Source organism: Netta rufina (assembly GCF_964035555.1).
Source record: "Netta rufina genome assembly, chromosome: 37".
In the NCBI taxonomy this organism is placed as follows: domain Eukaryota; kingdom Metazoa; phylum Chordata; class Aves; order Anseriformes; family Anatidae; genus Netta; species Netta rufina.
Genome location: NC_140161.1, coordinates 525,650 through 548,848, shown reverse-complemented (window position 1 = coordinate 548,848; position 23,199 = coordinate 525,650). Strand labels below are relative to the sequence as shown.

At 61.0% G+C, this 23,199-nt stretch overlaps 4 protein-coding genes across 5 annotated transcripts; 1 reads left to right on the top strand and 3 right to left on the bottom strand.

Annotated features, from left to right (window-relative positions):
• Positions 1-979: 979 nt before the first annotated feature.
• Positions 980-2,371, top strand: LOC311220704 (ER membrane protein complex subunit 4-like; the record flags this gene model as incomplete). The annotated part of the gene is given in 5 exon segments (XM_084304254.1): positions 980-1,004; positions 1,007-1,038; positions 1,040-1,121; positions 1,191-1,309; positions 1,311-2,371. Coding segments are annotated over 5 exon segments (390 nt in total), but the record flags the coding sequence as incomplete, so codon positions are not given.
• Positions 2,372-4,035: 1,664 nt separating this feature from the next.
• On the bottom strand, positions 4,036-9,907 carry LOC311220703 (solute carrier family 12 member 6-like; the record flags this gene model as incomplete). The annotated part of the gene is made up of 13 exons (XM_084304253.1): positions 4,036-4,118; positions 4,203-4,295; positions 4,367-4,498; positions 5,180-5,334; positions 5,885-6,079; positions 6,506-6,674; positions 6,777-6,869; positions 7,885-8,004; positions 8,448-8,546; positions 8,641-8,744; positions 8,824-8,998; positions 9,447-9,592; positions 9,902-9,907. The coding sequence occupies 12 exons, from the start codon at positions 9,905-9,907 to the stop codon at positions 4,253-4,255; spliced, it is 1,437 nt and encodes a 478-aa protein (XP_084160379.1). The 3' UTR covers positions 4,036-4,118; positions 4,203-4,252.
• Positions 9,908-9,971: 64 nt separating this feature from the next.
• Positions 9,972-17,622, bottom strand: LOC311220702 (solute carrier family 12 member 4-like; the record flags this gene model as incomplete). Its single annotated transcript, XM_084304252.1, has 11 exons — positions 9,972-10,147; positions 10,233-10,319; positions 10,398-10,519; positions 10,592-10,815; positions 12,435-12,565; positions 13,092-13,146; positions 13,485-13,631; positions 14,465-14,560; positions 14,925-14,995; positions 15,095-15,217; positions 17,595-17,622. 11 exons carry the CDS (start codon positions 17,620-17,622, stop codon positions 9,972-9,974), a joined length of 1,260 nt encoding a protein of 419 aa, XP_084160378.1.
• Positions 17,623-18,373: 751 nt separating this feature from the next.
• Positions 18,374-23,145, bottom strand: METTL17 (methyltransferase like 17). 2 transcript variants are annotated; one of them, XM_084304224.1, is made up of 16 exons: positions 23,058-23,145; positions 22,501-22,582; positions 22,126-22,185; positions 21,964-22,030; positions 21,709-21,790; positions 21,529-21,602; positions 21,063-21,157; positions 20,583-20,656; positions 20,311-20,418; positions 19,777-19,845; positions 19,624-19,659; positions 19,447-19,533; positions 18,996-19,234; positions 18,815-18,921; positions 18,564-18,605; positions 18,374-18,472 (listed from the first exon to the last, which is right to left on the bottom strand). In XM_084304224.1, the coding sequence occupies exons 1-14, from the start codon at positions 23,127-23,129 to the stop codon at positions 18,825-18,827; spliced, it is 1,242 nt and encodes a 413-aa protein (XP_084160350.1). In that variant the 5' UTR covers positions 23,130-23,145; the 3' UTR covers positions 18,374-18,472; positions 18,564-18,605; positions 18,815-18,824. The 2 variants fall into 2 exon arrangements, with proteins under 2 accessions (XP_084160350.1, XP_084160351.1); XM_084304225.1 differs by lacking the exon at positions 19,447-19,533.
• Positions 23,146-23,199: the final 54 nt, after the last annotated feature.

Below are 23,199 nucleotides of genomic sequence, written 5' to 3'. Positions count from 1 at the left end.
CCCTTTTCCCCTATTTGCTTCCCTTTTTCTCCCATTTTCTCCTGGTTCTTCCCATTTTCTTCCCCCTTTTCCCCCCATTTTCCTCCCCTTTTCTCCCCTTTTCCCCCATTTGCCTCCCTTTTTTCCTTTTTCCCCCATTTTCCCCCATTTTCTTCCCCTTCCCCCCCCTTTACCCCCCTTTATCCCCCATTTTCCCCCCTTTTCCTCTCCTTTTTCCCCCCTTTCCCCCACCATTACCCCTCCTTACAGAATTACAGAATTTCTAGGTTGGAAGAGACCTCAGGATCATCGAGTCCAACCTCTGACCTAACGCTAACAGCCCTCCACTAAACCATATCCCTAAGCTCTACATCTAAACGTCTTTTGAAGACTTCCAGGGATGGTGACTCCACCACTTCCCTGGGCAGCCTGTTCCAGTGCCTCACAACCCTTTCGGTAAAGAAGTTCTTCCTAACATCCAACCTAAAACTCCCCTGGCTCAACTTAAGCCCATTTCCCCTCGTCCTGTCACCAGGCACGTGGGAGAACAGGCCAACCCCCCACCTCGCTACAGCCTCCCTTGAGGTACCTATAGAGAGCAATACCCCCCCATTACCCCCCCACACCCCCCTTTTTTCAGCATTTCCCCCCTTTTTCCCCACATTTTCCTCCCTTTTGTCCCCTTTTCCCACATTTGCCTCCGCTTTTATCCCCTTTTCCCCTATTTGCCTCCTTTTTCTCCCATTTTCCTCCTCGTTCTTCCCCTTTTCTTCCTCCTTTCTTCCCCTTTTCCCCATTTGCCTCCCTTTTTCCCCCATTTTCTTCCCCTTCCCCCCCCCTTTACCCTACTTTATCCCCCCTTTTTCCCCCTTTTCCCCCCTTTTCCTCTCCTTTTTCCCCCCTTTTTCCCCCCCATTACCCCTCCTTACCCCCCCATCACCCCCCCACACCCCTCATTTTTCACCATTTTTCCCCTTTTCTCCCCGTTTTTTCCCCGCAGCGCTGCTGGGACGTGGCGCTGTGCCCACGAAGCAGATCCCCGTGAAGCCCTTCATCATGCCCCATGGCCGGCAGCACCATCAGCATCTTCCCGGCCACGATGGGCTGGCGCCCGCTGCAGGCGCTGCTCTCCCTTTCCACCAGTAAGCCCGGCCCCTCCCAGCGCTCCCAGTGCTCCCAGTCCGCCCCTCTGACTGGTTTTCCCCCCACAGCCCTGAAGCTGCTGGAGAGCTCGAGCGCGCGGCTGCTGCAGGGTTCGGTGTTCCTGCTGGGCAACGGCTGGGGCTGGCGCTCGCCCTCTGCAAGTGCCATGGGGCTGCTGCCCACGCACAGCCTCCGACTGGCTCGCCTTCGTCGCGGCCCCGCAGGTACGGGGCAAAAACACCAAGAAACGGGGCCGGAAGGGCGAAAGATGGGGGCGAAACAGCGAAAAACGGGGCTGGAAGGGCAAAAAGTGGGGCTGAAACCCTGAAAAATGGGGCCAGAAGGGCAAAAAATGGGGCTAGAAAACAAAAAAGAGCAGCTGAAACCCCCAAACTGGGTCCAAAACCCTGAAAAATGGGGCCGAAACCCCAAGAAACGGGGCCGGAAGGACAAAAACTGGATGCGAAACAGCGAAAAACGGGGCTGGAAGGGCAAAAAACAGGGTTAGAAAACAAAAAACGGGGTTGAAATCCCAAAAAATGGGTCCAAAACAGTGAAAAACGAGGCTAGAAGGGTGAAAAACGGGGCCGGAGGGCAAAACACGGGGCTAGAAACAAAAAAAAGCAGCTGAAACCTCCAAAAATGGGGCTGAAACGCCAAGAAACGGGACCAGAAGGACGAAAAACAGGGCCGAAACCCCAAGAAACGGGGCCGGAAGGGCAAAAAACAGGTTTAAAAAATAAAAATTGCAGTTGAAATCCCAAAAAAGCGGATTGGAAGGACAGAAAATGGGGTCAAGAATTTAAAAGAGGGGTTTAAACCTCAGAAAAACAGGATTAAAGCCCTAAAAACTAGTGTTAAAAGCAAAAAAGGGTGCTGAAACCCCAAAAAGCAGGGTTAAAAACCCAGAACTGGGGTTTAAAGCCCCAACACCTGGGGTTAAAAGCCCTGAAATGGGGTTAAATCTGAAAAAAAGGGTTAAAATCCCCCAAAACGGTAAACCTCCCCCAAAACTGGGTTGATACCCCCCAAAAAGGGGTTAAAAACCCCAAAACCTGGTTAAAAAAAAAACAACATAAAAACACTGCAATCCAAAAAAGGGGGTTTAAATCCCTCAAAAATGGGTCAAAAGCCCCAAAAATGGGTTCTGAACCCCAAAATGGGTTGAAAACACCCAAAAAAAGGGTCTCACCCCCCCCCATTCTGTCCCCACAGCGCCTGGAGCTGACCGGGGGGGGGCCTTATCCTGTGACCCCAATAAAGTTTGATATTTTGGGGTCATTTCTGGGGTTTTGGGGTCATTTGGGGCGGTTTGGGGGAGTTTGGGCATATTCCAGGGGTTTTGGGGTCATTTCGGGAGTTTTTGGGGTCATTTGGGAGTTTTGGGGGTCTTGGGGGGGGGGATTGTAAGGTTTTGGGGTCATTTTGGGGTCTTTTGGGGTGCTTTGTATGGTTTTGGGGGGGTTGGGGCTGGTTGCGGGTGGTTTCGGGGTAGTTTCAGGGGTTTGGGGGTTTGTGGGATTTCGGGATGGGTTGAGGGTGGTTTTGGGGTGGTTTTGTGCTTTTTTTAGGGTGGTTTTGGTTTTTTTGGGTGTTTTTTTTGGGGGGGGCGGTGGTTTGGGGGGGTTTTGGGGTGGTTTGGGTTTTTTTTTGGGGTGGTTTGGGGGGGTTTTGGGGTGTTCGGTGCCTGGGTGCAAACCCCCAAGAAGGAGCCAGGAGGCCGAGGGGTAGGAACTGGTTTATTGGTGCCGTGCTCGTACTGGGAGCACTGGGAGCGGTGCCATGGTCATACTGGGAGCACTGGGAGCGGTGCCGTGCTCATACTGGGAGCTCTGGGCCCAGACTGGGAGTGGCGGAGCCATACTGGGAGCAGCGCAGCCCATACTGGGAGGCCGCTTGGTGCCATGCTGGGCACTTGCTGGTGCGTGCTGGTTCCGTACTGGTTCATACTGGGGCACACTGATTCCATACTGGTTCCGTACCAGTCTCTACTGGTCCATACTGGGCTAGTCGCCGCCCCGCACCAGCAGCACGGGGCCCAGCCCCTCCGTCAGCACCTCCAGGAACTCCACGTCTGCCGCGCGTCAAGGAAAACCCCAAAACCGCCGCTTTTTGCCCCATTTTCCCTTTTCCCTTGTTTTTCCCCCCTTTCCCCTTTTACCACCCCCTTTTCCCTTTCATTTCCCTCTTCCCGCCCTGTTCAACCCCGTTCCTCCGTCACTTCCCCCCTCCCGTCCCTTTATCCCCCTTTTTTTGCCCGATTTCCCCCCATTTCCCCCATTCCCTGTCGCCGCGGCGGCGCTGTCAATCACCCGTCGCCATAGCTACGCCCCGCCCCCATTCACCCCGCCCCCAATCACCCGTCGCCATAGCAACGGCTCCCGCCATTCCCGTTGCTAGGGACGCCGTTGCTAGGGGCGTCGCCATGGATACAGTTGTCGTCACGGGGGCGGGGCGAGGCGGGGGGCGGGGCCGGCAGGTCCAGCAGCACCAGGCGCGCCCCCGCCGAGCGCCGCCCCATGGCCTCGTTCAGCCGCTCGGCCGCGTGCATGCGCCGCACGTTGGTGCTGCGGGCACCAGTACGGACCAGTACGGACCAGTACAGACCAGTACGGGTCGGTACGAGCCCGGGAACACCCCCCCGGACCCGCCCCAGTCCCTCCCAGCTCCCCTCGCAGGACACCCCAGTCTGTTTATGGCCCAGTGCCTCCCAGTATGGCCCAGTAGCCCCCCAAGTGCCAGCCAGTGTCCCCCAGGCCCCTCCCAGTATATCCCAGTGCCCCCATATCTCCTCCCAGTCCCTCCCAGTCCCCCCCAGTCCCTTCCCAGTCCCTCCCAGTCCCCCCCTAATCTTCTCCCAGTCCCCCCCAGTCCCCTCCCAGTCCCCTCCCAGTCCCTCCCAGTCCCACTCACGGGCTGGGGCCCGCCCGGGGGCCGCCCCCTGTCCCCGCCTCCTCCTCCTCCCCTCCGCTGGGGGGGGCGGAGCCGTGCCAGGCCTGCGGGGGGGGTGACGTCAGTGAGGGGGCGTGGTTTAGAGGTATGGGGCGTGGTCAGGAGGGGGCGTGGCCTCGTGACGTCACCTGGCGCGCCAGCCGCATGTGGCGCAGCATTCGGGAGCGCTGCTCCATCATCAGGGTGCGCTCGTAGGTGTAGGCGGAGACCTCGCTGTCGTGCTGCGGCGTCACGCGATGACGTCATTGGCGACGTCATGATGACGCCAGGGCTGGGGGAGGGGGCGGCTCACCAGCTCGACCACCTCGGTGCGGGCGGGCAGGCGCAGGCGCTGGGCGAAGGCCTGCAGCAGGCGGCCCAGGGCCAGGCTGTTGTCCTCCAGCAGCGCCACCGCGAACAGCCGCAGCGGGCAGCCCCGCCACGCCTGGGGGGCCCCAAAACGGGGGGATTGAGCCAAAAAGAGACCCGTGAATGCACAGGGATGCAGTGAAGGGACACGGGGATGCCGTAAGGAGGCGTGCGGACACGTAGGGAAGCATTGGATCGCCCGAATCCCCATAAAACAACCCAAACCCACAATATGCCACCCCAAAACCCCATAAACCCCCCCAAAGCCCCATAAAACACCCCAAAAACCCCATAAACCTCCCCCAAAACCCCATAACCCACCCCAAAACCCCATAAACCCCCCAAAACCCCATAAACCCCCCCAAAACCCCATAAACCCCCCCAAAGCCCCATAAAACACCCCAAAAACCCCATAAACCTCCCCCAAAACCCCATAACCCACCCCATAACCACCCAAATCCCCCCACAAGCACCCCATATCCCCCTGTAAACCCCCCAAACCCCCATAAAACCCCCCTAACCCCCCCATAACCCACTCCCAAGACCCCCAAAACCCCGTAACCCCCCGCAAAGCCCCATAACCCACCCTGAAACCCCATAACCCACCCCATAACCACCCATATTCCCCCTATAACCCCCCCAAACCCCCCATAAAACCCCCCAAACCCCCAATATACCACCCCTAACCCCCCATAACCCACTCCCAAGACCCCCAAAACCCCATAACCCCCCCCAAAACCCCAAAAGCCCCACGCACCGGGTGCTGGCGCAGCAGCAGGGGCAGCAGGGTGAGCAGGCGCCCGTCGCCCACCACCCACCAGACGTCCAGGGACCCCCCCGGCGCCCCGGCCCCCAGTGGCCCCTTGGCCACCAGCAGGGCCCGGCCGCCGGCCGCCGCCACCCGCAGCAGCTCTGGGGGCAGGACCCCGGCCCTATAAGGCCCCACTGACCCCACAGAGAGACCCCAAAGCTGTTCGAGAGCCCCCCGGACTCCACACAAGCCCCCCCCCGACTCCCAGAAATCCCCCCATCACCGCACACTGCCCCCAAACCCACCATAACCCCAATATAACCCCATTATAACCCCAATATAACCCCATTATAACGCCAGTATAACCCCCCAAATCCCCTATTCCCTCCCCATAACCCCCCATAACCCCATGATAACCCCATATAACCCCAATATACCCCCCCAAATCCCCCCATAACCCCATGATAACCCCATATAATCCCCATAATCACCCCATTCCCACCCTATAACCCCCCAAATCCCCCCATAACCCCATGATAACCCCATATAACCCCCATAATCACCCCATTCCCACCCTATAACCCCCCAAATCCCCCCATAACCCCCTTATAACCCCATATAACCCCCCAAATCCCCCCATAACCCCCTTATAACCCCATATAACCCCCCCTAACCGCCCCCCAACCCCCCCAGCCCCCATACACCCCATACCCACGAAGTCCCGGGCGGCAGCGGGGTCGTCGCGGCGGCGCCAGCCCCGGGGCCAGCCCAGCAGCACGGTGTCGGGGCGCAGGGCCCCCAGGCCGCAGCCCTGCACCAGCGCCGCCAGCCCCTCGCGCGCCCGCCCGGCCGCCAGCACCTGCACGAAGCCCCGCAGCGCGCCCCCGCCAGCGCCCCACGCAGCGCCTGTGGGGTGGGGGGGACACGGGGGGTTACGGGGTCAGTAGGGGGGTAGGGGTCACTAGAGGGGGTTAGGGGGTCAGTAGGGGGGTAGGGGGTCACTAGGGGGTGTTATGGGGTCAGTAGGGGGGTAGGGGGTCACTAGAGGGGGTTAGGGGGTCACTACAGGGTGTTACGGGGCACTATTGGGGCGTTATGGGGGCCTGTGGGGTGTTATGGGGGGGATATGGGGGGCTCTAGGGTGTTATAGGGTCACTAGGGGGGATTATGGGGTCACTAGGGGGTGCTAGGGGGCACTGTTGGGGTTTTTATGGGATTTCTTGGGTTTTTATGGGATCTTATGGGATTTCTTGCGTTTTTACGGGATTTCATGGGATTCTCTAGACTTTTATGGGATTTTATGGGGATTTCTGGGGTCCCCTGGCCCCCTACCTGCTCGGCGGCCCGGACGCGCTCCCTGGCCTGCAGCACGTCCCCGGGCAGCACGGTGGCGGCCACCGTCAGCCCGCCGGCGGCTCGCAACTGGGCGGCCAGGGCCAGCAACTGGGGCTGGGTGACCCGCAGCTCGGCGTCCAGCTTCAGCAGCACCAGCAGCTGGGGCCTGCGGGACCCCAGAAGCGTTTGGGGCTGGGATATAGGGCCGGAGGGGGCCGACCCTATAACCTGACCCTATAACTTGACCCTATAGCCCGACCCCACTCACCGCCGTGGCGGGCGCTGCTCCAGGTGCCGTAGGGCCGCCAGCGCGGCGCTTAGGGGCAGGGAGCGGAAGCCTTCACCCCACTCTGAGGGGGCTCTGGGGGGGATTTGGGGGTCAGTTTGGGGGGTTTTGGGGTCAGGTCAGGGAGTGGGGGGGTGTTGGGGGGTTATGGACGGGGGTATAATGGGGTTGGGGGGGGTAATTGGGTTATGGGGGAAGTAATGGGGTGATGGGGGAAGTAATGGGGTTAAGGGGGCAGATAATGGGGTTATGGTGGGAGGTAATGGGGTTTGGGGGAAAATAATGGGGTTTAAGTCAGTTATAAGGGGGTTATGGGGGAAATAATGGGGCTAAGGGGAGAAAGAAGAGGGTTTGGGGGGAAATAACAGGGTTTCGGAGGGGTTGGGGGTTATTTGGGGGGAAATTGGGAGGTTGGGAGCGTTATAGGGGATTTGGGGTGGGAGAAGGGGAGGGAAGGGGGAATGGGATGGGGGGAAATGGTGTCCAGAGGGGGGAAATGGGGTGAAAAGAGGGGAAAATGGGACCCAAAGGGGACAAAATGGCACCCAAAGGTGACAGAACGGGACCAAAAGGGACCCAAAGGGGACAAAACTGGACCCGAGGAGACCCGATGGGAACCGGGGGGGCAGGAGGGGACCCAAAGGTGACAGAAAAGGACACAAAAGGGACAAAATGGTGCCCAAAATGGGACAAAATGGGACAAAATGGCGCTTGAGGGGACAAAATGGCATCATGAGAGGACACAAAATGGCGGCCTGAGGGGATGGAATGGGACCCAAGGGGGACGAAATGGGACCCAAAAGGGAGGAAAGGGGACCCAAAAAGGACAAGAGGGGACCCATGGGGACAGGAGGGGACCCAAAAGTGACAGAAAAGGACCCAAAGGGGACAAAATGGGGGCAAAAAGGGGACAAAATGGGAGCAAAAAGGGGGCACAAAATGGCCGCCAAGGGGGACAAAATGGCGGCCCGAGGGGATGGAATGGGACCCAAAGGGGACAACAGGGGACCCAAAAGGGACCAAACTGGACCCAAAAAGGACAAAACGGGACCCGTGGGGACAGGAGGGGACCCGAGGGGACGCGGCTCACCCCTGGAGGTCGGCGTAGGTGTAGGCCATGCCCGCCATGCCCAGCGCCGGCAGGGCGTAGAACCAGCAGGTGGCGAACATCAGGGCCAGGCACAGCCCCGCGCCCGCCAGCGACACCGCCCTGGGGACAGCGGGGACGTGTTGGGGACATCGGGGATGTTGGGGACATTGGGGGTGTGTTGGGGACATCGGGGATGTTGGGAACGCGTTGGGGACACTGGGGACATGTTGGGGACATTGGGGACACATTGGGGATGTTTGGGATTTTGGGGACATTGGGGACACATTGGGGATGTTGGGGACACTTGGGGGTAAGTTTGAGTACAATTTCAGGACATCGTGGGGATATTTTGGGGACACTTTGGGGATATTTTGGGGACACTTTGGGGATATTTGGGGGATATTTGGGGGACATTTTGGGGATATTTTGGAGACAGTTTGGGGAAACTTTGGGGATATTTGGGGGATATTTTGGGGATATTTTCGGGACACTTTGGGGATATTTTGGGGAAACTTTGGGGACATTTTGGGGCCACTTTGGGGCCGTGTGGGGCGGCGTCTCACCAGTGGTAGAGGCGGCAGCGGGGGTTCCAGCCGGGCGCCGTCAGCAGCCCCTGCATGGCGCAGGCCAGGTTGAGGCACAGGTAGGCAGTGAGCGAGAACCTGGGGGGGGGGATGACGTCACGGGGGGTCCATGACGTCACCGGGAGGCCGTGACGTCACCGCGATGACGTCAGAAGGACGGGGGGGCACCCACACGGAGAGGACGGGCGCCACCAGGTCGATGGAGCCCAGCAGCACGCCCAGCTCCGCCACCGCCGCCGTCGCCGCCAGCGGCCACAGCTCGCCGCGCCCCAGCGCCTGCGACACCACCGGTGACGTCACGATGACGTCATCACCGTGCCCGATGACGTCACGGGGAGGGGGAGCAGCCACTCACGGGGGGCAGGGGGAGGGCTCGGGCCCGGGCCAGGCCCCGCAGCAGCCGCGAGCCCCCCGCCAGCGCCTGCAGCCCCGCGCCCCCCGCCGCCAGCAGCGCCCCCGCCAGGGGCAGCCACGGGGACGGCCACGACAGCGCCGCCAGCACCGGGCGGCCCCGCAGCGACGAGCCGAACCTGGGGGGGACAGGGGGACACGATATGGGGCGTGGGGGTAGGGTTTGGGGTCATAGAGGGGCGTGGGGACAGGGTAGGGGGTGATAGAGGGGCGTGGGGATAGGGTAGGGGGTCATAGAGGGGCGTGGGGACAGGGTAGGGGGTCATATAGGGGTGTGGGGATAGGGTATGGGTTGATTTGGGGCCATGGGGACACGATATAGGGCCATGGGGACATTTATAGGGGCGATATAGGGCCATGGGGACACCATATGGGGCCATGCTATAGGGCCACGGGGCCATTTATAGGGACAGGGCAGTGAGGGGGGGACGCCCTCAAAGGGATGGGGACAACGCCAGGGACACTGTGAGGACATGGGGGGGACCCTGGGGACTCTATAGGGACAGGGGGACCCCCTGGGGACCCCCATAGGGACTTTGGGGCCATTTGGGGTCGGGGGGCACCCACTTGTCTCGCAGCAGCTGCCCCTCCACGCAGGCCCCCAGCAGCAGGGCCGCGCTCAGGTCTGCGCCGTCAAGGAAAGAAACCCCCCAAAAACGGGCGCCCGGCCCCAAAATCCCACCCCACAAAAGCAGCTCAGGGTCCCCCCCAGGCTTTTAGGGTCCCCTCCCGTGCTTTTAGGGCCCCCCAACCCCATTTTAGGGCCCCCCAACCCCTTTTTGGGGTCCCTTTCTCACATTTTGGGGTCCCTTCCCACATTTTAGGGCCCCCTCCCACACTTCTGGGGTCCCCCACCCCCATTTTGGGGTCCCCTTCCCACCCTTTAGGGCCCCCTTCCCACATTTTATCCCCCCTCACCCCCATTTTAGGGCACCCCAACCCCATCTTAGGGCCCCCTTTTCCCCTTTAGGGTCCCCTTTTCTACATTTTAGGGCCCCCGTCCCCATTTTATCCCCCCTCACCCCCATTTTAGGGCCCCCCAACCCCATTTTAGGGCCCCCTTTTCCCCTTTAGGCCCCCCTTTTCCCCATTTTAGGCTCCCCTTTTCCCCTTTAGGCTCCCCTTTCCACATTTTAGGGTCCCCTTTCCCCATTTAGGGTCCCGGATGCACCCCAAGGCGCTGCCCACGGCGGCCCCGACGCTGCCGGCGGGGATGGAGCGGGCGGCGTCGCGCAGCTCCCCGGCGTGGCTGCAGCCCCACAGCACCCCTGTGGGGACGCATTTCGGGTCACATTCACCCTATAAAGCTAATAGGGCCGATGGGGGGGGCGCTTATAGGGCCGCCGGACCCACCGGAGGCCGTGGGGAGGCTGAGCCCCAGCAGGAGCCCGAAGGTGGCGGCGGCGTCGCCGAGGGGCGGCTCGGGGGGCCACAGGTTGCCTGTGGGGTGGGAAACGGGGTGGGATTTAGGGTCGGGGGGCTCGGGGGGCGTCCCCGGTGCCCCCAGGGGGGACTCACGGGCCAGCAGGCGGGCGCTGGGCCCTGGCACGGCCGGCAGCGGGGCGGCGCTGCCGTTGTCCCCCCGGCGCGGAGCGGGGCAGGGCTGGAGCTGGCCGCCGGGGGGCTGCGGGAGGCAGAGCCTGCGGGGCACAGCCTCGTTTGCATAAATCTGCATACATTTGCATAATTGCGGGAAAAGGGGAGGGACTCACGTGGGGCGCGCCCCCGGCAGGGCGGCTCGCAGGGCGCCCGCCTGCAGCCCCAGCAGGGCCAGCAGGAGCCCGGCGGGGCCCAGGGGGGCGGCGCGGGTGGCAGGGGGGGTGGCGGCCCCCAGCCCCAGCAGCCCCAGCAGCCCCGAGCCGTAGCCGCGCCCGTTGGCCAGCAGCGCCCCCCGGCCGTGGCCCGGCAAGATGGCCGCCTGCGGCACCACGTACACCTGCGGGGGAAACGAGGTGGCTGCCCCCAGGGACGCGCCCAAGATGGCCGCCCCCAGGGTAGCCACTCCCAAGATGGCTCCCACAATGACCACGGCCAAGATGGCTGCCCTGAGGGACCTTCCCCTATGGACACGCCCAAGATGGCCGCCCCCAGGTGGCCACACCAAATATGGCTCCCACAATGACCACGCCCAAGATGGCCGCCCCCAGGGTAGCCACTCCCAAGATGGCTCCCACAATGACCACGCCCAAGATGGCTGCCCTGAGGGACCTTCCCCTATGGACACGCCCAAGATGGCTGCCCTGAGGGACCTTCCCCTATGGACACGCCCAAGATGGCCGCCCCCAGGGTAGCCACCCCCAAGATGGCTCCCACAATGACCACGGCCAAGATGGCCGCCCTGAGGGACCTTCCCCTATGGACACACCCAAGATGGTTTCCCCCAGGGACACGCCCAAGATGGCCGCCCCCAGGTGGCCACACCAAATATGGCTCCCACAATGACCACGCCCAAGATGGCCGCCCTGAGGGACCTTCCCCTATGGACACACCCAAGATGGTTTCCCCCAGGGACACGCCCAAGATGGCCGACCCCAGGTGGCCACACCAAATATGGCTCCCACAATGACCACGCCCAAGATGGCTGCCCTGAGGGACCTTCCCCTATGGACACGCCCAAGATGGCCGCCCTGAGGGACCTTCCCCTATGGACACGCCCAAGATGGCTGCCCTGAGGGACCTTCCCCTATGGACACACCCAAGATGGCCGCCCTGAGGGACCTTCCCCTATGGACACGCCCAAGATGGCCGCCCCCAGGGTAGCCACTCCCAAGATGGCTCCCACAATGACCACGCCCAAGATGGCCGCCCTGAGGGACCTTCCCCTATGGACACACCCAAGATGTTTTCCCCCAGGGACACGCCCAAGATGGCCACCCCCAGGTGGCCACACCAAATATGGCTCCCACAATGACCACGCCCAAGATGGCTGCCCTGAGGGACCTTCCCCTATGGACACACCCAAGATGGCCACCCTGAGGGACCTTCCCCTATGGACACGCCCAAGATGGCTGCCCTGAGGGACCTTCCCCTATGGACACACCCAAGATGGCCGCCCTGAGGGACCTTCCCCTATGGACACGCCCAAGATGGCCGCCCTGAGGGACCTTCCCCTATGGACACGCCCAAGATGGCCGCCCCCAGGGTAGCCACTCCCAAGATGGCCGCCCCCAGGTGGCCACACCAAATATGGCTCCCACAATGACCACACCCAAGATGGCTGCCCTGAGGGAGACCCCCTTTGGCCACACCCAAGATGGCTTCCCCCAGGACCACAACCAAGATGGCCACACCCAAGATGACCCCCCAATTACCACACCCAAGATGGCCACCACAAGGTGGCCACACCCAAGATGGTTCCCCCCACAGCCACGCCCAAGAGGGTTCCCCCACGACCCCACCCAACATGGCCACCCCAACATGGCCCCACCCACGATGGCCCCTCCCAAGATGGCCGCCCGTGCCCCACCGCACCAGGCCACACCCCCCTCCCTCAAGCCCCTCCCGCCTTCCCTTGGCCCGCCCCCTCCGGCCCCGCCCCTTAAAGGCCCCTCTCACCAGCAGCAGCTCGGCGGCGCCCAGGGCGGCGCTGGCGGCCCCGAAGGCGGCCCCCAGGAAGGCGCAGAGCCCGACCGCGCCCCCCGCCTCGGGGCCCAGCGCCCCCCACAGCAGCGCCAGCGGGCCCCCCCCTGCGGCACTGCGTCAGCACCGGAAGGGAACCCCAGGGAGGCCGAAAACCCCACAAGGATACCCCAGAACCCCAGGAAAACAGCCCAGAGAGACAGAAGGCCCCACAAAGATACCCCAAAATCCATAAAAATAGCCCAGAGAGACACAAAACCCCACCAAAATGCTCCAAAACCCCACCAAAATGCCCCAAAACCCCACCAAAATGCCCCAAAACCCCACCAAAATACCCCAAAACCCCACAAAGATACCCCCAAACCCCATATATAACCCCCAAAACCACCCGAGACCCCCACAAATCCCACAAATCCCCCCGAGTACCCCAATAACCACCCCAAAAAAAACAAATCCCCCACAAACAGCCCCAAAACCCGACCCCAAATCCCCCAATAACCCCCCAAAGACCCCAACCCCCCCCCCAAATCCCACCCAAACCCCCCAAATTCCCCCTAAATCCCCCCAAATCCCCCCAAACTCCCCAAATTTCCCTAAATCCCCTGAATTTCCCCCAAACCCGACCCCGCTCACCGGGGGCGCCCCCGTTGGTGGCGATGGCGCTGAGGGACAGGGCGGTGAGCACGGCCTGCAGGGGGACGGCTCTGGGCACCCCAAAAACACCCCAAAAACACCCCAAAACCTCCCAGCGACCCCACAACACCCCCGAGACCCCAAACCCCCCCAAATCCACCCAGAAAACCCCAAAATCCCCCCGTTCTGACCCCCAAAACCCCTCGACCCTTTAAAAACCCTATAACGGCCCTATAAGCCTCATGCAGGCTCCCAGCAGCACCCCAACCCCGTAAGCCCCTAGAACCCCCTTTTCTCTCCCCAAATCCACCCACAGTGACCCCAAATCCCCCGTCCTGACCCCGAAACACCCCCGACCCTATAAAAACCCCATAAAAACCCCATAAGACTCACGCAGGCGCCCAGCAGCACGCCGACCCCGCAGACCTGCAGGACGCCGCCCGACCCCACAGCCCAGGGCAGGCGCAGCACCAGCAGCAGCCCCAGCAGCGTCTGCAGCGAGGGCGCCGCCACCCCACACAGCGTGCCCAGCGCCCGCCGCTGCGACCCCAAAGAGCCCCGTCACCCCAAAAACCCCAAAAAGCCCCCAGAAAACCCAAAGGGAACCCCCACAAATTAAAAAACCTGAAAGGGACTCGGAAAGAGACCGACGGGGCCCCAAAAAAGACAAAACCCTAAAAGGAAGCCCCCAAAAGAACAAAAATCCCGAAAGGATCCCAAAAACCCCAAATAACCCCAAAGGGACCCCAGAATCCCAAATCACCCAAAAGGGACCCCAAATAACCCCCAAAAAACACAAAGGGACCATAAAAACCCCAAACGGACACCAAAACCCCAAAAGGAACCTAAAACCCCAAATAACCCAAAGGGAACCCAAAAACCCCAAAGGGAACCCCAAAACCCCAGAAGGACCCCAAAAATCCCAAATAACCCCAAAAGGACCCCAAAACCCCCAAAGGGACCCCAAAACCCCCTTATAGGGGTTGGGTCCCTCCCTTACGGGGTTTTAGGGTCCCCCCTCCCCTTTTATGGTCCCTTTTGGGGTCTCCCCTTTATAGGGGTCCCTCCCCCCCACCCTTTATAGGGTCACCCCTTATAGGGTTTCTTTTAGGGTCCCCCCCTTTATAGGATCACCCTTTATAGGGTCCCCTTATAGGGTCTCCCTTTATAGGGCCACCCTCCCACCCCTTATAGGGCCGTTTATGGGGTCGCCCCTTATAGGATTTTTTTTAGGGTCTCCCTTTTAGGACCTCCCCTTTATAGGATCTCCCCTTTTAGGGGCCCCTCCCCACCCCTTATAGGGCCCTTTATGGGGTCAGCCCGTTCTGGGGTCCCCCCCCGCCCCTAATAGGGCCGTTTATGGGGTCACTCACGGGGCCAGGCCCCAGCTCGCTGTCGGGCCCCAGGCTGCTGTAGGCGGCGATGCGGCGTAATAGGGCCGGGACGCGGGGCCGGGACGCCAGCTCCTCCTGCGACCCCATAAGGTTATAGGGTCGGGTATGGGGTCACGGGGGGGGTTATGGGGTCACAGGGGGTTATGGGGTCACAGGGAGTTATAGGGTCAGGAGCTCTTTTAGGGTCAGGAGGTTCTTATAGGGTCAGGGACTCTTATAGGGTCAGGGGACTCTTTTAGGGTCATGGGGCTGTTTTAGGGTCAGAGGGCACTTATAGGGTCAGGAACCCTTCCAGGGTCAGGCCATCCTATAGGGGCAAGGGTTCTTATAGGTCCCTGGGGTATTTTGGGGCCAGACCCTCCCGTTTTGGGCTCAGAACCCCCGATTTTGGGGCCGCGCCCCCCCCGGGCCCATTTTAGGGAGGGGCGGGGCCGCTCACCTCGAACAGCGCCAGGTCGCAGGGGGCGTGGCCTCCGGAGGGGGCGTGGCCAGGCGGCGGGGGGGCGTGGCCTACAGGGGGTGGTGCAGCGGCGGGCGATGAGCGCGGCCCCGCCCCCTCAAAAAGCCCCGCCCATCTCCCTCAAGCCCCGCCCCCCCAGCGGGCCGTACCACGCTCGGCGCGGGGGGGGGGCCGAGGTCTCGCTGGGGCTGGGGCTGCTGTCGGAGGGGGGGGGGCGGGAGCTGGAGGCCGAGGGGGGCTCGGGGCTGCTCTCGGACGCGTCCCCCCCCCGGCTGGGCGTCACCACGAAGCGCACCGCTGCTGCCATGTCGACCGGCGGGGGGCGTGGTCAGCGAGGAGGGGGCGTGGCCAGGGCGGCCTGCGGGGGTATAAAAGGGTTGGAGGGGGGGGGGGGGGGGGGGGGGGGGGGGGGGAGTGGAGAAAGGAGGGGGAGTGTTAGGTTGTGAGAGGGGAGAGAGCGGTTTTGAGGGGAAATCCTAGCTTTTTGAGGGGAAAAGACACAATTTGGAGGGGAAAATGACGGTTTTTGAGGAGAAAGAGCCCAGTTTTGAGGGAAAATAGCAGTTTTTGAGAGGAAAAAGTCAGGTTTTTTGAGGGGAAAATGTCAGTTTTGAGGAAAAAGACCCGATTTGGAGGGAAAAAACGTCAGTTTCTGAAGAGAAAGGGCCCACTTTTGAGAGAAGATATCAGGTTTTGATGAAAAAGACCAAATTTGGAGGGAAAAAATGTCAGTTTTTGAGGAAAAAGACACAATTTAGAAGGAAAAAATGATAGTTTCTGGTGAAAAAAAGGCCTACTTTTGAGGGAAAATGTCACTTTTTGAGGGGAAAGGGCCTAGTTTTGAGAAAATGTCAGTTTTGGGGGGAAAAGACACAATTTGCAGGGAAAAATGGCAGTCTTTGAGGACAAAAGGCTCGCTTTTGAGGGGAAAAGGCCTGGTGTTGAGAAGAAAATGTCAGTTTTGAGGGAAAAAGACCCAATTTGGAGGTAAGAATGTCAGTTTTTGAGGAGAAAGAGCCCAGTTTTGAAAGAAAATATCACTTTTTGAGACTAAAAAGTCAGTTTTTGAGGGGAAAGAGCCCAGTTTTGAGGGAAAATAGCAGCTTTTGAGCAGAAAAAGTCAGTTTTTTGAGGGGAAAATGTCAGTTTTGAGTGAAAAAGACCCAATTTGTAGGGGTAAATGTCATTTTTTGAAGGTAAAAGACCCAATTTGGAGGGAAAAATGTCAGTTTCTGAGGAGAAGAGGCCCACTTTTGAGGGAAAATGTCACTTTTTGAGGGGAAAGGGGCCAGTCTTGAGGAGAAAATGTCGGTTTTGAGGAAAAAGACCCAATTTGGAGGGAAAAACGTCAGTTTTGAGGACAAAGGGCCCACTTTTGAGAGAAAATATCACTTTGAGAGGAAAAAGTCAGTTTTTGAGAGGAAAAGGTCTAGTTTTGAGGAAAAAGACCCAATTTGGAGGGAAATATGTCAGTTTTTGAGGACAAAGGGCCCGCTTTTGAGGGAAAACGTCACTTTCTGAGGACAAAGGGCCTGGTTTTGAGAAGAAAATGTCGGTTTCGAGGGAAAAAGACCCGATTTGGAGGTAAGAATGTCACTTTTTGAGGGAAAAAATGTCAGTTTTGAGGAAAAAGACCCAATTTGGAGGGGAAAAATGTCAGTTTCTGAGGAGAAAGAGCCCACTTTTGATGGAAAATGTCACTTTTTGAGGGGAAAGGGGCTGGTTTTGAGGAGAAAATGTCAGTTTTGAGGGGAAAGGACCCAAACTGGAGGGAAAGATGTCACTTTTTGAGGGGAAAAATGTCAGTTTTTCAGGAAAAAAGCCCAGTTTTGAGGGAATATGTCAGTTTTTGAAGAGAAAGACCCTGTTTTGAGGAGACAGTGTTGTATTTTGAGGAAAAAGGCACCCATTCTGGGAAGAAAATGTCAGTTTTGAGGAGGAAGGTCCCAGTTTTGAAGAAGAAATGTCAGTTTCTGAGGGAAAAAGTAGTGTTTTCAGGAAAAAGGCCCAGTTTTATGGAGAAAAAGAACTATTTTGGGGGATAACAACCCAATTCTGAGTGAAAAAAGCCCATTTTTAGCACTTTGGAGAAAAAAGCATTTGGGGCACCATTTATTGGAATAAAAGTAACATTTATTGGAAAAAAAAAATAATTTTGAAAGAAATAACCTTGAGCAATGCAAACGAGACATTTTGAGGGAATCCTCACAGGTTTGAAAGACAAAATTTTAAATAGAAGGGGAAAAAAAGCATTTGGAGGGTCAAAAATCGCCCTTTTTGAAGGAAAACCACGTGGTTTTGATGTCAAAAACCCATTTTGAGGGAAAAAATGAACATTTTGAGGGATTAAAACTCCTGTTTGAGAGGAAAAAGCTGAGGAAAAATAACCTTTCCTCAAAAATTAAAGCAATTTTGGGTGAAAAAGTTTTAAATTACCCTCACAAACAACGTTGAGATAAAAAACACACTTTTAAGGAAAAAAAGAGCATTTTGTCTGGGAAGAACAACGCTATTTTTGCGGAAAAAAATCAAAATTGGGCTCTGACCCCTCTGGGGAGACGCCTGCCCCTCCCTGCAGCACCCCAGAGCCCTTTTTGGGGTGAAAAAGTGGCATTTTGGGACCTGACACCCCCCTCCCAGCACCCCAACCCTCCTTCAGGGCCTCCTCATGCTGCATTTTGGGGCAAAATCCCGCTGTTTTGGGGCCCGCCACATCCACAGCGCCACAGCCAGGGTAGAGGAAGGGTTATTTTGGGGCCAAACCCCCTTTTTTCAAGCCCAACCCCACAAACCCGCCCCCCGAACCTCCCATTTTGGGTTCAGAAGACGGAATTTGGGGACCAAGCACCCCATTTTGGGTCCAAAAGCCACAATTTTGGGTCCAAACACCCCATTTGGTGTCCAAAAGGCAGAATTTCGGGCCCGAAACCCCGCATTTTTACCCCAACCACCCGCTTCACGGGGCCCAACCCCCTCCATCCCTCCCCCCGCCCCCCTCCCCCTGTAGCGTACGGTTTTGGGCCGAAAAGCGCCGATTTCGGGGCCGCCGCTGACGTGAGGGGCTGAGGCACTGGGGGGGAGGGGGCGGGGCTAAGGACGGCGAGGCCACGCCCCCCGCTGCGGCAGGGGCGGGGGTGCCGCAGGGGCGTGGCCGGGAGCGAGGGGGCGTGGCCAACGCGGAGCAATGGATGGGCGGTGCGGCGGGGAGGGGGCGTGGCCTGGCGGAAGCCACGCCCTCCCCGTACAGCACGCGGGCGCAGCGTGGGAAAAAGGCATTTTATTGAATGGAGGCGGCGGCGCGGGGGCTCCCCCGGGTCCTAGCGCCGGGTCCGCCGGTTGGGGGTTACGGGGCAGGGAGGGGGGGAGCTCCCGGTGCCGCTCCCGGTTCAGAGCATCGGGCGCGGCTGCTGGGTGAGCAGGATGCCGAAGCGGCGCTTGAGGACCAGGCGGTGCCGGGAGAAGCGGTCGTCGGGGGAGAAGCGGGCGGGGTGCGCCGAGAAGGTCGGGGCGCCGGCCGGGGACGTCTTCTGCGGGGACAGCGAGGAGCCGTGAGGCCGGGAGCGAGCCGCCGAGCCCCCCCGGTGCCCTCCCGGAGCCCTCCCGGTGCCCCCCCGGTACCTTCAGGGTGTAGACGCGCTCGCCCTGCTCGTTGTGGTAGAACTGCAGGAACATGGCGGCGGCGGCAGGGAGAGAGAGAAAGGGGGAAGAAGAAGACGGAAACGGAAGTGGAGGGGGCGGCGCCTGCGCGCTGTGCCCGCAAGGGCTGCTGGGAGTTGTAGTCCCCATGCGGCTTAACCGCCCCCCCTTTATGTATTTCCATCGGGGGTGACGTCACGCAGCGTGACGTCACGCGGGCCGGTGTCACTCACCCCAGTGACGTCACCGCCGTTCTCCCTTCCCATTGGCTGTCCCCCCCTCGCCGGGGAAGGGCAGGAGGTCGCCCCAGCGGCTGGCCCGGGCCTGGCGGTAGAGGGACCTGCGGGATGATGTCACTGAGGGGGCGTGTCCCTCGGCGTCATGACGTCACCGGTGACGTCACGCCGCGCCTACCGGCCGTGCCGGGCCACGGTCACCGCCAGGCGCCGCTGGGCCCCGTCGGGGCAGCAGAGGGACAGGGAGACGTGGCGGGGGCGGGGGCGGACGGGGGCGGTCACCCGGGCCCAGCCCCCCGGCAGTGACGTCATCAGGTCGGGCGGTGACGTCACGGGGTCCCCCGGTGATGTCACGGTGCTCCCGCGCCTCCGCACCACCAGGAAGGACACCAGCTCCCGCTCAGGGGCGGAGGCGTTCTGGGATGGGGGAGAAACGCGTGGGTCCCAGTACAAACCAGTATAAACCAGTATGTCCCAGTACGTCCCAGTATGTCTCAGGGTCCCCCCCATCCCATCCCAGTGCCTCCCCAGCCCATCCCAGTGCCCCCCACTCCATCCCAGTCCATCCCACTACGTCCCAGTGCCCTCCCAGCCCATCCCAGTATATCCCAGTATATCCCAGTGCTCACCCCCGACAGCGGCAGGGGCCAGAAGCTCTGGGCGAAGGCGCAGGCCCGGCCCTGGCTCAGGCGGGGACAGGGCAGGCGGTGGGGACACTGCGGGGACATCATGGGGGGGGTACTGGGGGATACTGGGAGGAACTGGGAGATACTGGGAGGCACTGGGAACATTCTGGGGGCGCTCACCGGGGCGAAGATCTCCACGCTGTCAGCGTCAGGTCCCTTTTATTTGGGGAGAAGGGGAGGTAAAAGGTAGGTGACGTCATCGATGACATCATGGGGGGGGTTGGTGACGTCACCGATGGCGTCACCAATGATGTCACCGATGACGTCACCCACCTGCAGCAGCTCCTCCCGCGCCTCCATCAGCGCCCGGTGCCCGGCGCGGGTCCCGTTCTCCAGCAGCACCTGGGGGGGGGGGGCCCACCCTATAACCCCCCCCAGTGACCCCAAAAATCCCCCAAAATGTCCCCAAATCCCCCCCGAACCTCCCCAAATGACCCCAAGAGCCCCCCAAATCCCCTCCAGCCCCCCCAAGAACTCCCCCAAAATGACCCCAAACCCCCCCAAATCCTCCCTCAACCCCCCAAGATGACCCCAAACCCCCCTGAAATGACCCCAAATCCCCCAAAATGAATTAAATCCCCCCAAAATGACCCCAAATCCCCCCAATTGGCCCCAAAATGGCCCCAAAGCCTCCCCAATTTCCCTAAACCCCCCAAATCCCCCCTAAACCCCCCAAAACACCCCCTCAGCCCCCATCAAATGCCCCCAAATCCCCCCCAAATCCTCACTGAACCCCCCCAATCCCTCCCCAGCCCTTCCAAACCCCAAAATCCCCCGAATTCACCCCAAAAATCACCCCCCCCTCACCAGGACGCCCCCTGTCCTCCCCCACAGCCCCCGCAGGGCCTGGGTCCGCTGGCTCCGCCCCCTCAGCCCCTCAAGGGCACGCCGACCAATCACGAGCTCCCATTGGGCCTAGGGGGCGGGGCCAAGACAGAGGGGCGTGGTCAGGGGCGGGGCCGAGCGAGGGGTGGGGCCACAAGGGGCTTGGGGGCAGCAGGGAGGGGGCGTGGCTTTGCGGGAGGGGGGCGTGGTCACACTTGGGCCCGCCCCTTCCCCCCCCGAGGGGAGGGGCTCACCTGGGGGCCAGGTGGTAGCAGGGGGCGGAGGAAGACGGGGCCGAAGTGGGCGGGGCCTGGCGTGGCTCCGCCCCCTGTGGGCGGGGCGAAAGGGGGTCAGGGCCCCGCCCCCACAGGGCCTTAAAGGGGCCCTGCAGGGCCCAAAAAGGTCCCAAATCCCCCCTAAAATTACCCCAAATTGCCCCAAATTCACCCCAGCCCCCCCAAAATGCCCCAAATCCCCCAAAGTGACCCAAAATTGCCCCCAAATCCCCCATAGTGAGACTGAATTTCCCCAAATCTCCCCAAAATTGCCCCAAATCCCTTCAATCCCCCCCCTAAAATTGCTCCAAATCCCCCCAAAATGCCCCAAATCCCCCCCAGCCACCCTAAACCTCCCCAAATTCCCCCCAAATCTCCCCAAAATCCCCCATAGCAACCCAAAATCGCCCCAAATTGCCCAAAACCGCCGGAATTCGCCCCAAAAATCCCTGCCGGTACCGTGGCGCAGGCGCTCCGCCAGCTCCCTCAGGGCCTCGCTGGGCTCCACGCAGACGAACTGCTGCAGGCTGCGGCCCCACGCGCCCTGCGCCGCCCTATGGGGGACAGACCCTATAGATCCTGCCCAGACCCTATAGGGGACCCCCAGATCCCCCCCAAACCCAATAGACCCCCACCCAAAACTCTACAGGGGATTCCCTAGACCCTATAGATCCCCACGCCCCTATAGGGGACCACCCAGACCCCTCGAAGGTCCTATATGGGAACTCCCTGACCCTATAAAGGAACCCCCTGATCCTACAGACCCCCTACAGCCCCTACAGATCCCCTATAGGTCCCCTATAGACCCCCCCAAACCCCTACAGGGGACCACCCAGACCCCTCCCAGCCCCTATAAGGGAACTCCCTGGCCCTATAGGGGACCCTACAGCCCCCCAGCCCCTACAGATCCCCTACAGCCCCTCACCAGCACGCGGCCCCCAGCCCGGAGCCGAAGTCCAGCAGGGTCCTGGGGGCGAAGTCGGGGGCTCGGGCCCGGATCTGGGGGGGTTGGGAGGAGCGGGGTCAGCCCCAAAACGCCCCAAAACGCCCCCAAAACACAAAATTGGCCAAAACGGCCCCAAATGGCCCCAAAAACGGCCCCCACCTCGCTCAGCGCCCGCCCCGCGGCTGCGTAGTCCCGCGCCAGCCGAGCCACCAGGTAGCCCCGAGCCGCCTCCGCCGTGACCCTGGGGGGGAAAGGGGGCCCTATAGGGGTTATAGGGCCCCTATAGGACCCCACGCGCCCCTATAGGACCCCACACGCCCCTATAGGGCCCCAAAACCCCTCTATAGGGCCCCAAAGCCGCCCTATATGGCCTCTATAGGGCCCCAGACCCCCTATAGGGCCCCCCCCGGGCACCTCACTTCGGGCTCCGGGCTCCGGCTCCGCTTCCTGGCTCCCGAATTCGCCGGGGACCTACAGACGTCTATAGGGGATATGGGGGGGGGGGAGGGGGCTGTGACGTCACCGCCCCCGTTGATGACGTCATCCCCCCCCCGATGACGTCACCGCCCCGCTCACCGGGGGGGTGCCGCCCCCACAGCCGCAGCCTCAGCGCCTCCGCCTGCTCCCGGCTCCAGCCTATAGGGGAAAGGGGGGGTCAGCACGGCCCTATAGACCCCCTATAGAACCCCTACCGCCCCTGTATGGCCCCTATAGATCCCTTATAACCCTTACATGGTCCCTATGGATCCCCTAGATCCCCTATATGGCCCCTATAGAGCTCCTAGATCCCCTATAGATCCCCTATAGATCCCTTATAACCCCTACAGACCCCCTATAGATCCCCCCAGCCCCTATAACCCCCCTATAGATCCCCTATAACCCCCAAAACAGCCCCTACAGCCCCCCCCCAGCCCCCTATAGCCCCCCTATAGCCCCCTATAGCCCCCATACCTCCCTCCTGCAGCAGGATCCGCGCCGCCTGCGCCAGGGCCGGGGGCAGCTGCAGGGCCCCGGGGTGCACGGCCCCCGCGTGCTGCAGGGACGGGGTCAGCGGGGCCCTACAGGGGGCCCTATAGAACCACAGGGACCCCCCAGGCCCTATAGAGATCCCCCAGAGCCCCTTAGGGACCTCCCAGAGCCCCCCAGGCCCTATAGGGAACCCCCAACCCTCCCCCCGAGCCCCGCATGGACCCTATAGGGACCCCCCCAGCCCATATAGAGACCCCAGAGAGCCCTATAGGGACCCCGCAGAGCCCCTCAGGCGCTATAGGGACGCCCCAAAACCCTCCAGAGCCCCACAGGGACCCCGTAGAGCCCCATAGGGACCCCACAGGCCCCATAAGGACCACCCAAGACCCTATAGGGCCTATAGGGACCCCCAGACTCCTCACCAGAGCCCCATAGGGACCCCCCAGACCCTATAGGGCCCCCCCGAGCCCCCCATAGGGGCCCCATAGGGACCCCATAGCCCCCATAGGCCCCCAGGCCCCGCCCCCTTCCCGCCGTGCCTTGCGCCCCGCCGCCCCCCGGGCCCCCCACGGGGCCCGCAGCAGCCGCCGCGCCGCCATGGGCGCCGCCATCTTGGCCCCCAGCCCACGTGACGGCGCGGCGGCCAATGGGAAGCGAGGGCCGCGGCGTGATGGACAGGCG

Coding starts and splice junctions, on each gene's coding strand:
- METTL17 (XM_084304224.1), bottom strand. CDS start 23,129: ATGGCGGCGCCCATGGCGGCGCGGCGGCTGCTGCGGGCCCCGTGGGGG. Junction 21,158..21,528: donor GGGCTGGGGGCCGCGTGCTG/GTGAGGGGCTGT, acceptor TGTCCCCCATAG/GGCGGCGCAGGGCGCGTGGG. Junction 20,419..20,582: donor TGCTACCACCTGGCCCCCAG/GTGAGCCCCTCC, acceptor CCCGCCCCCTAG/GCCCAATGGGAGCTCGTGAT.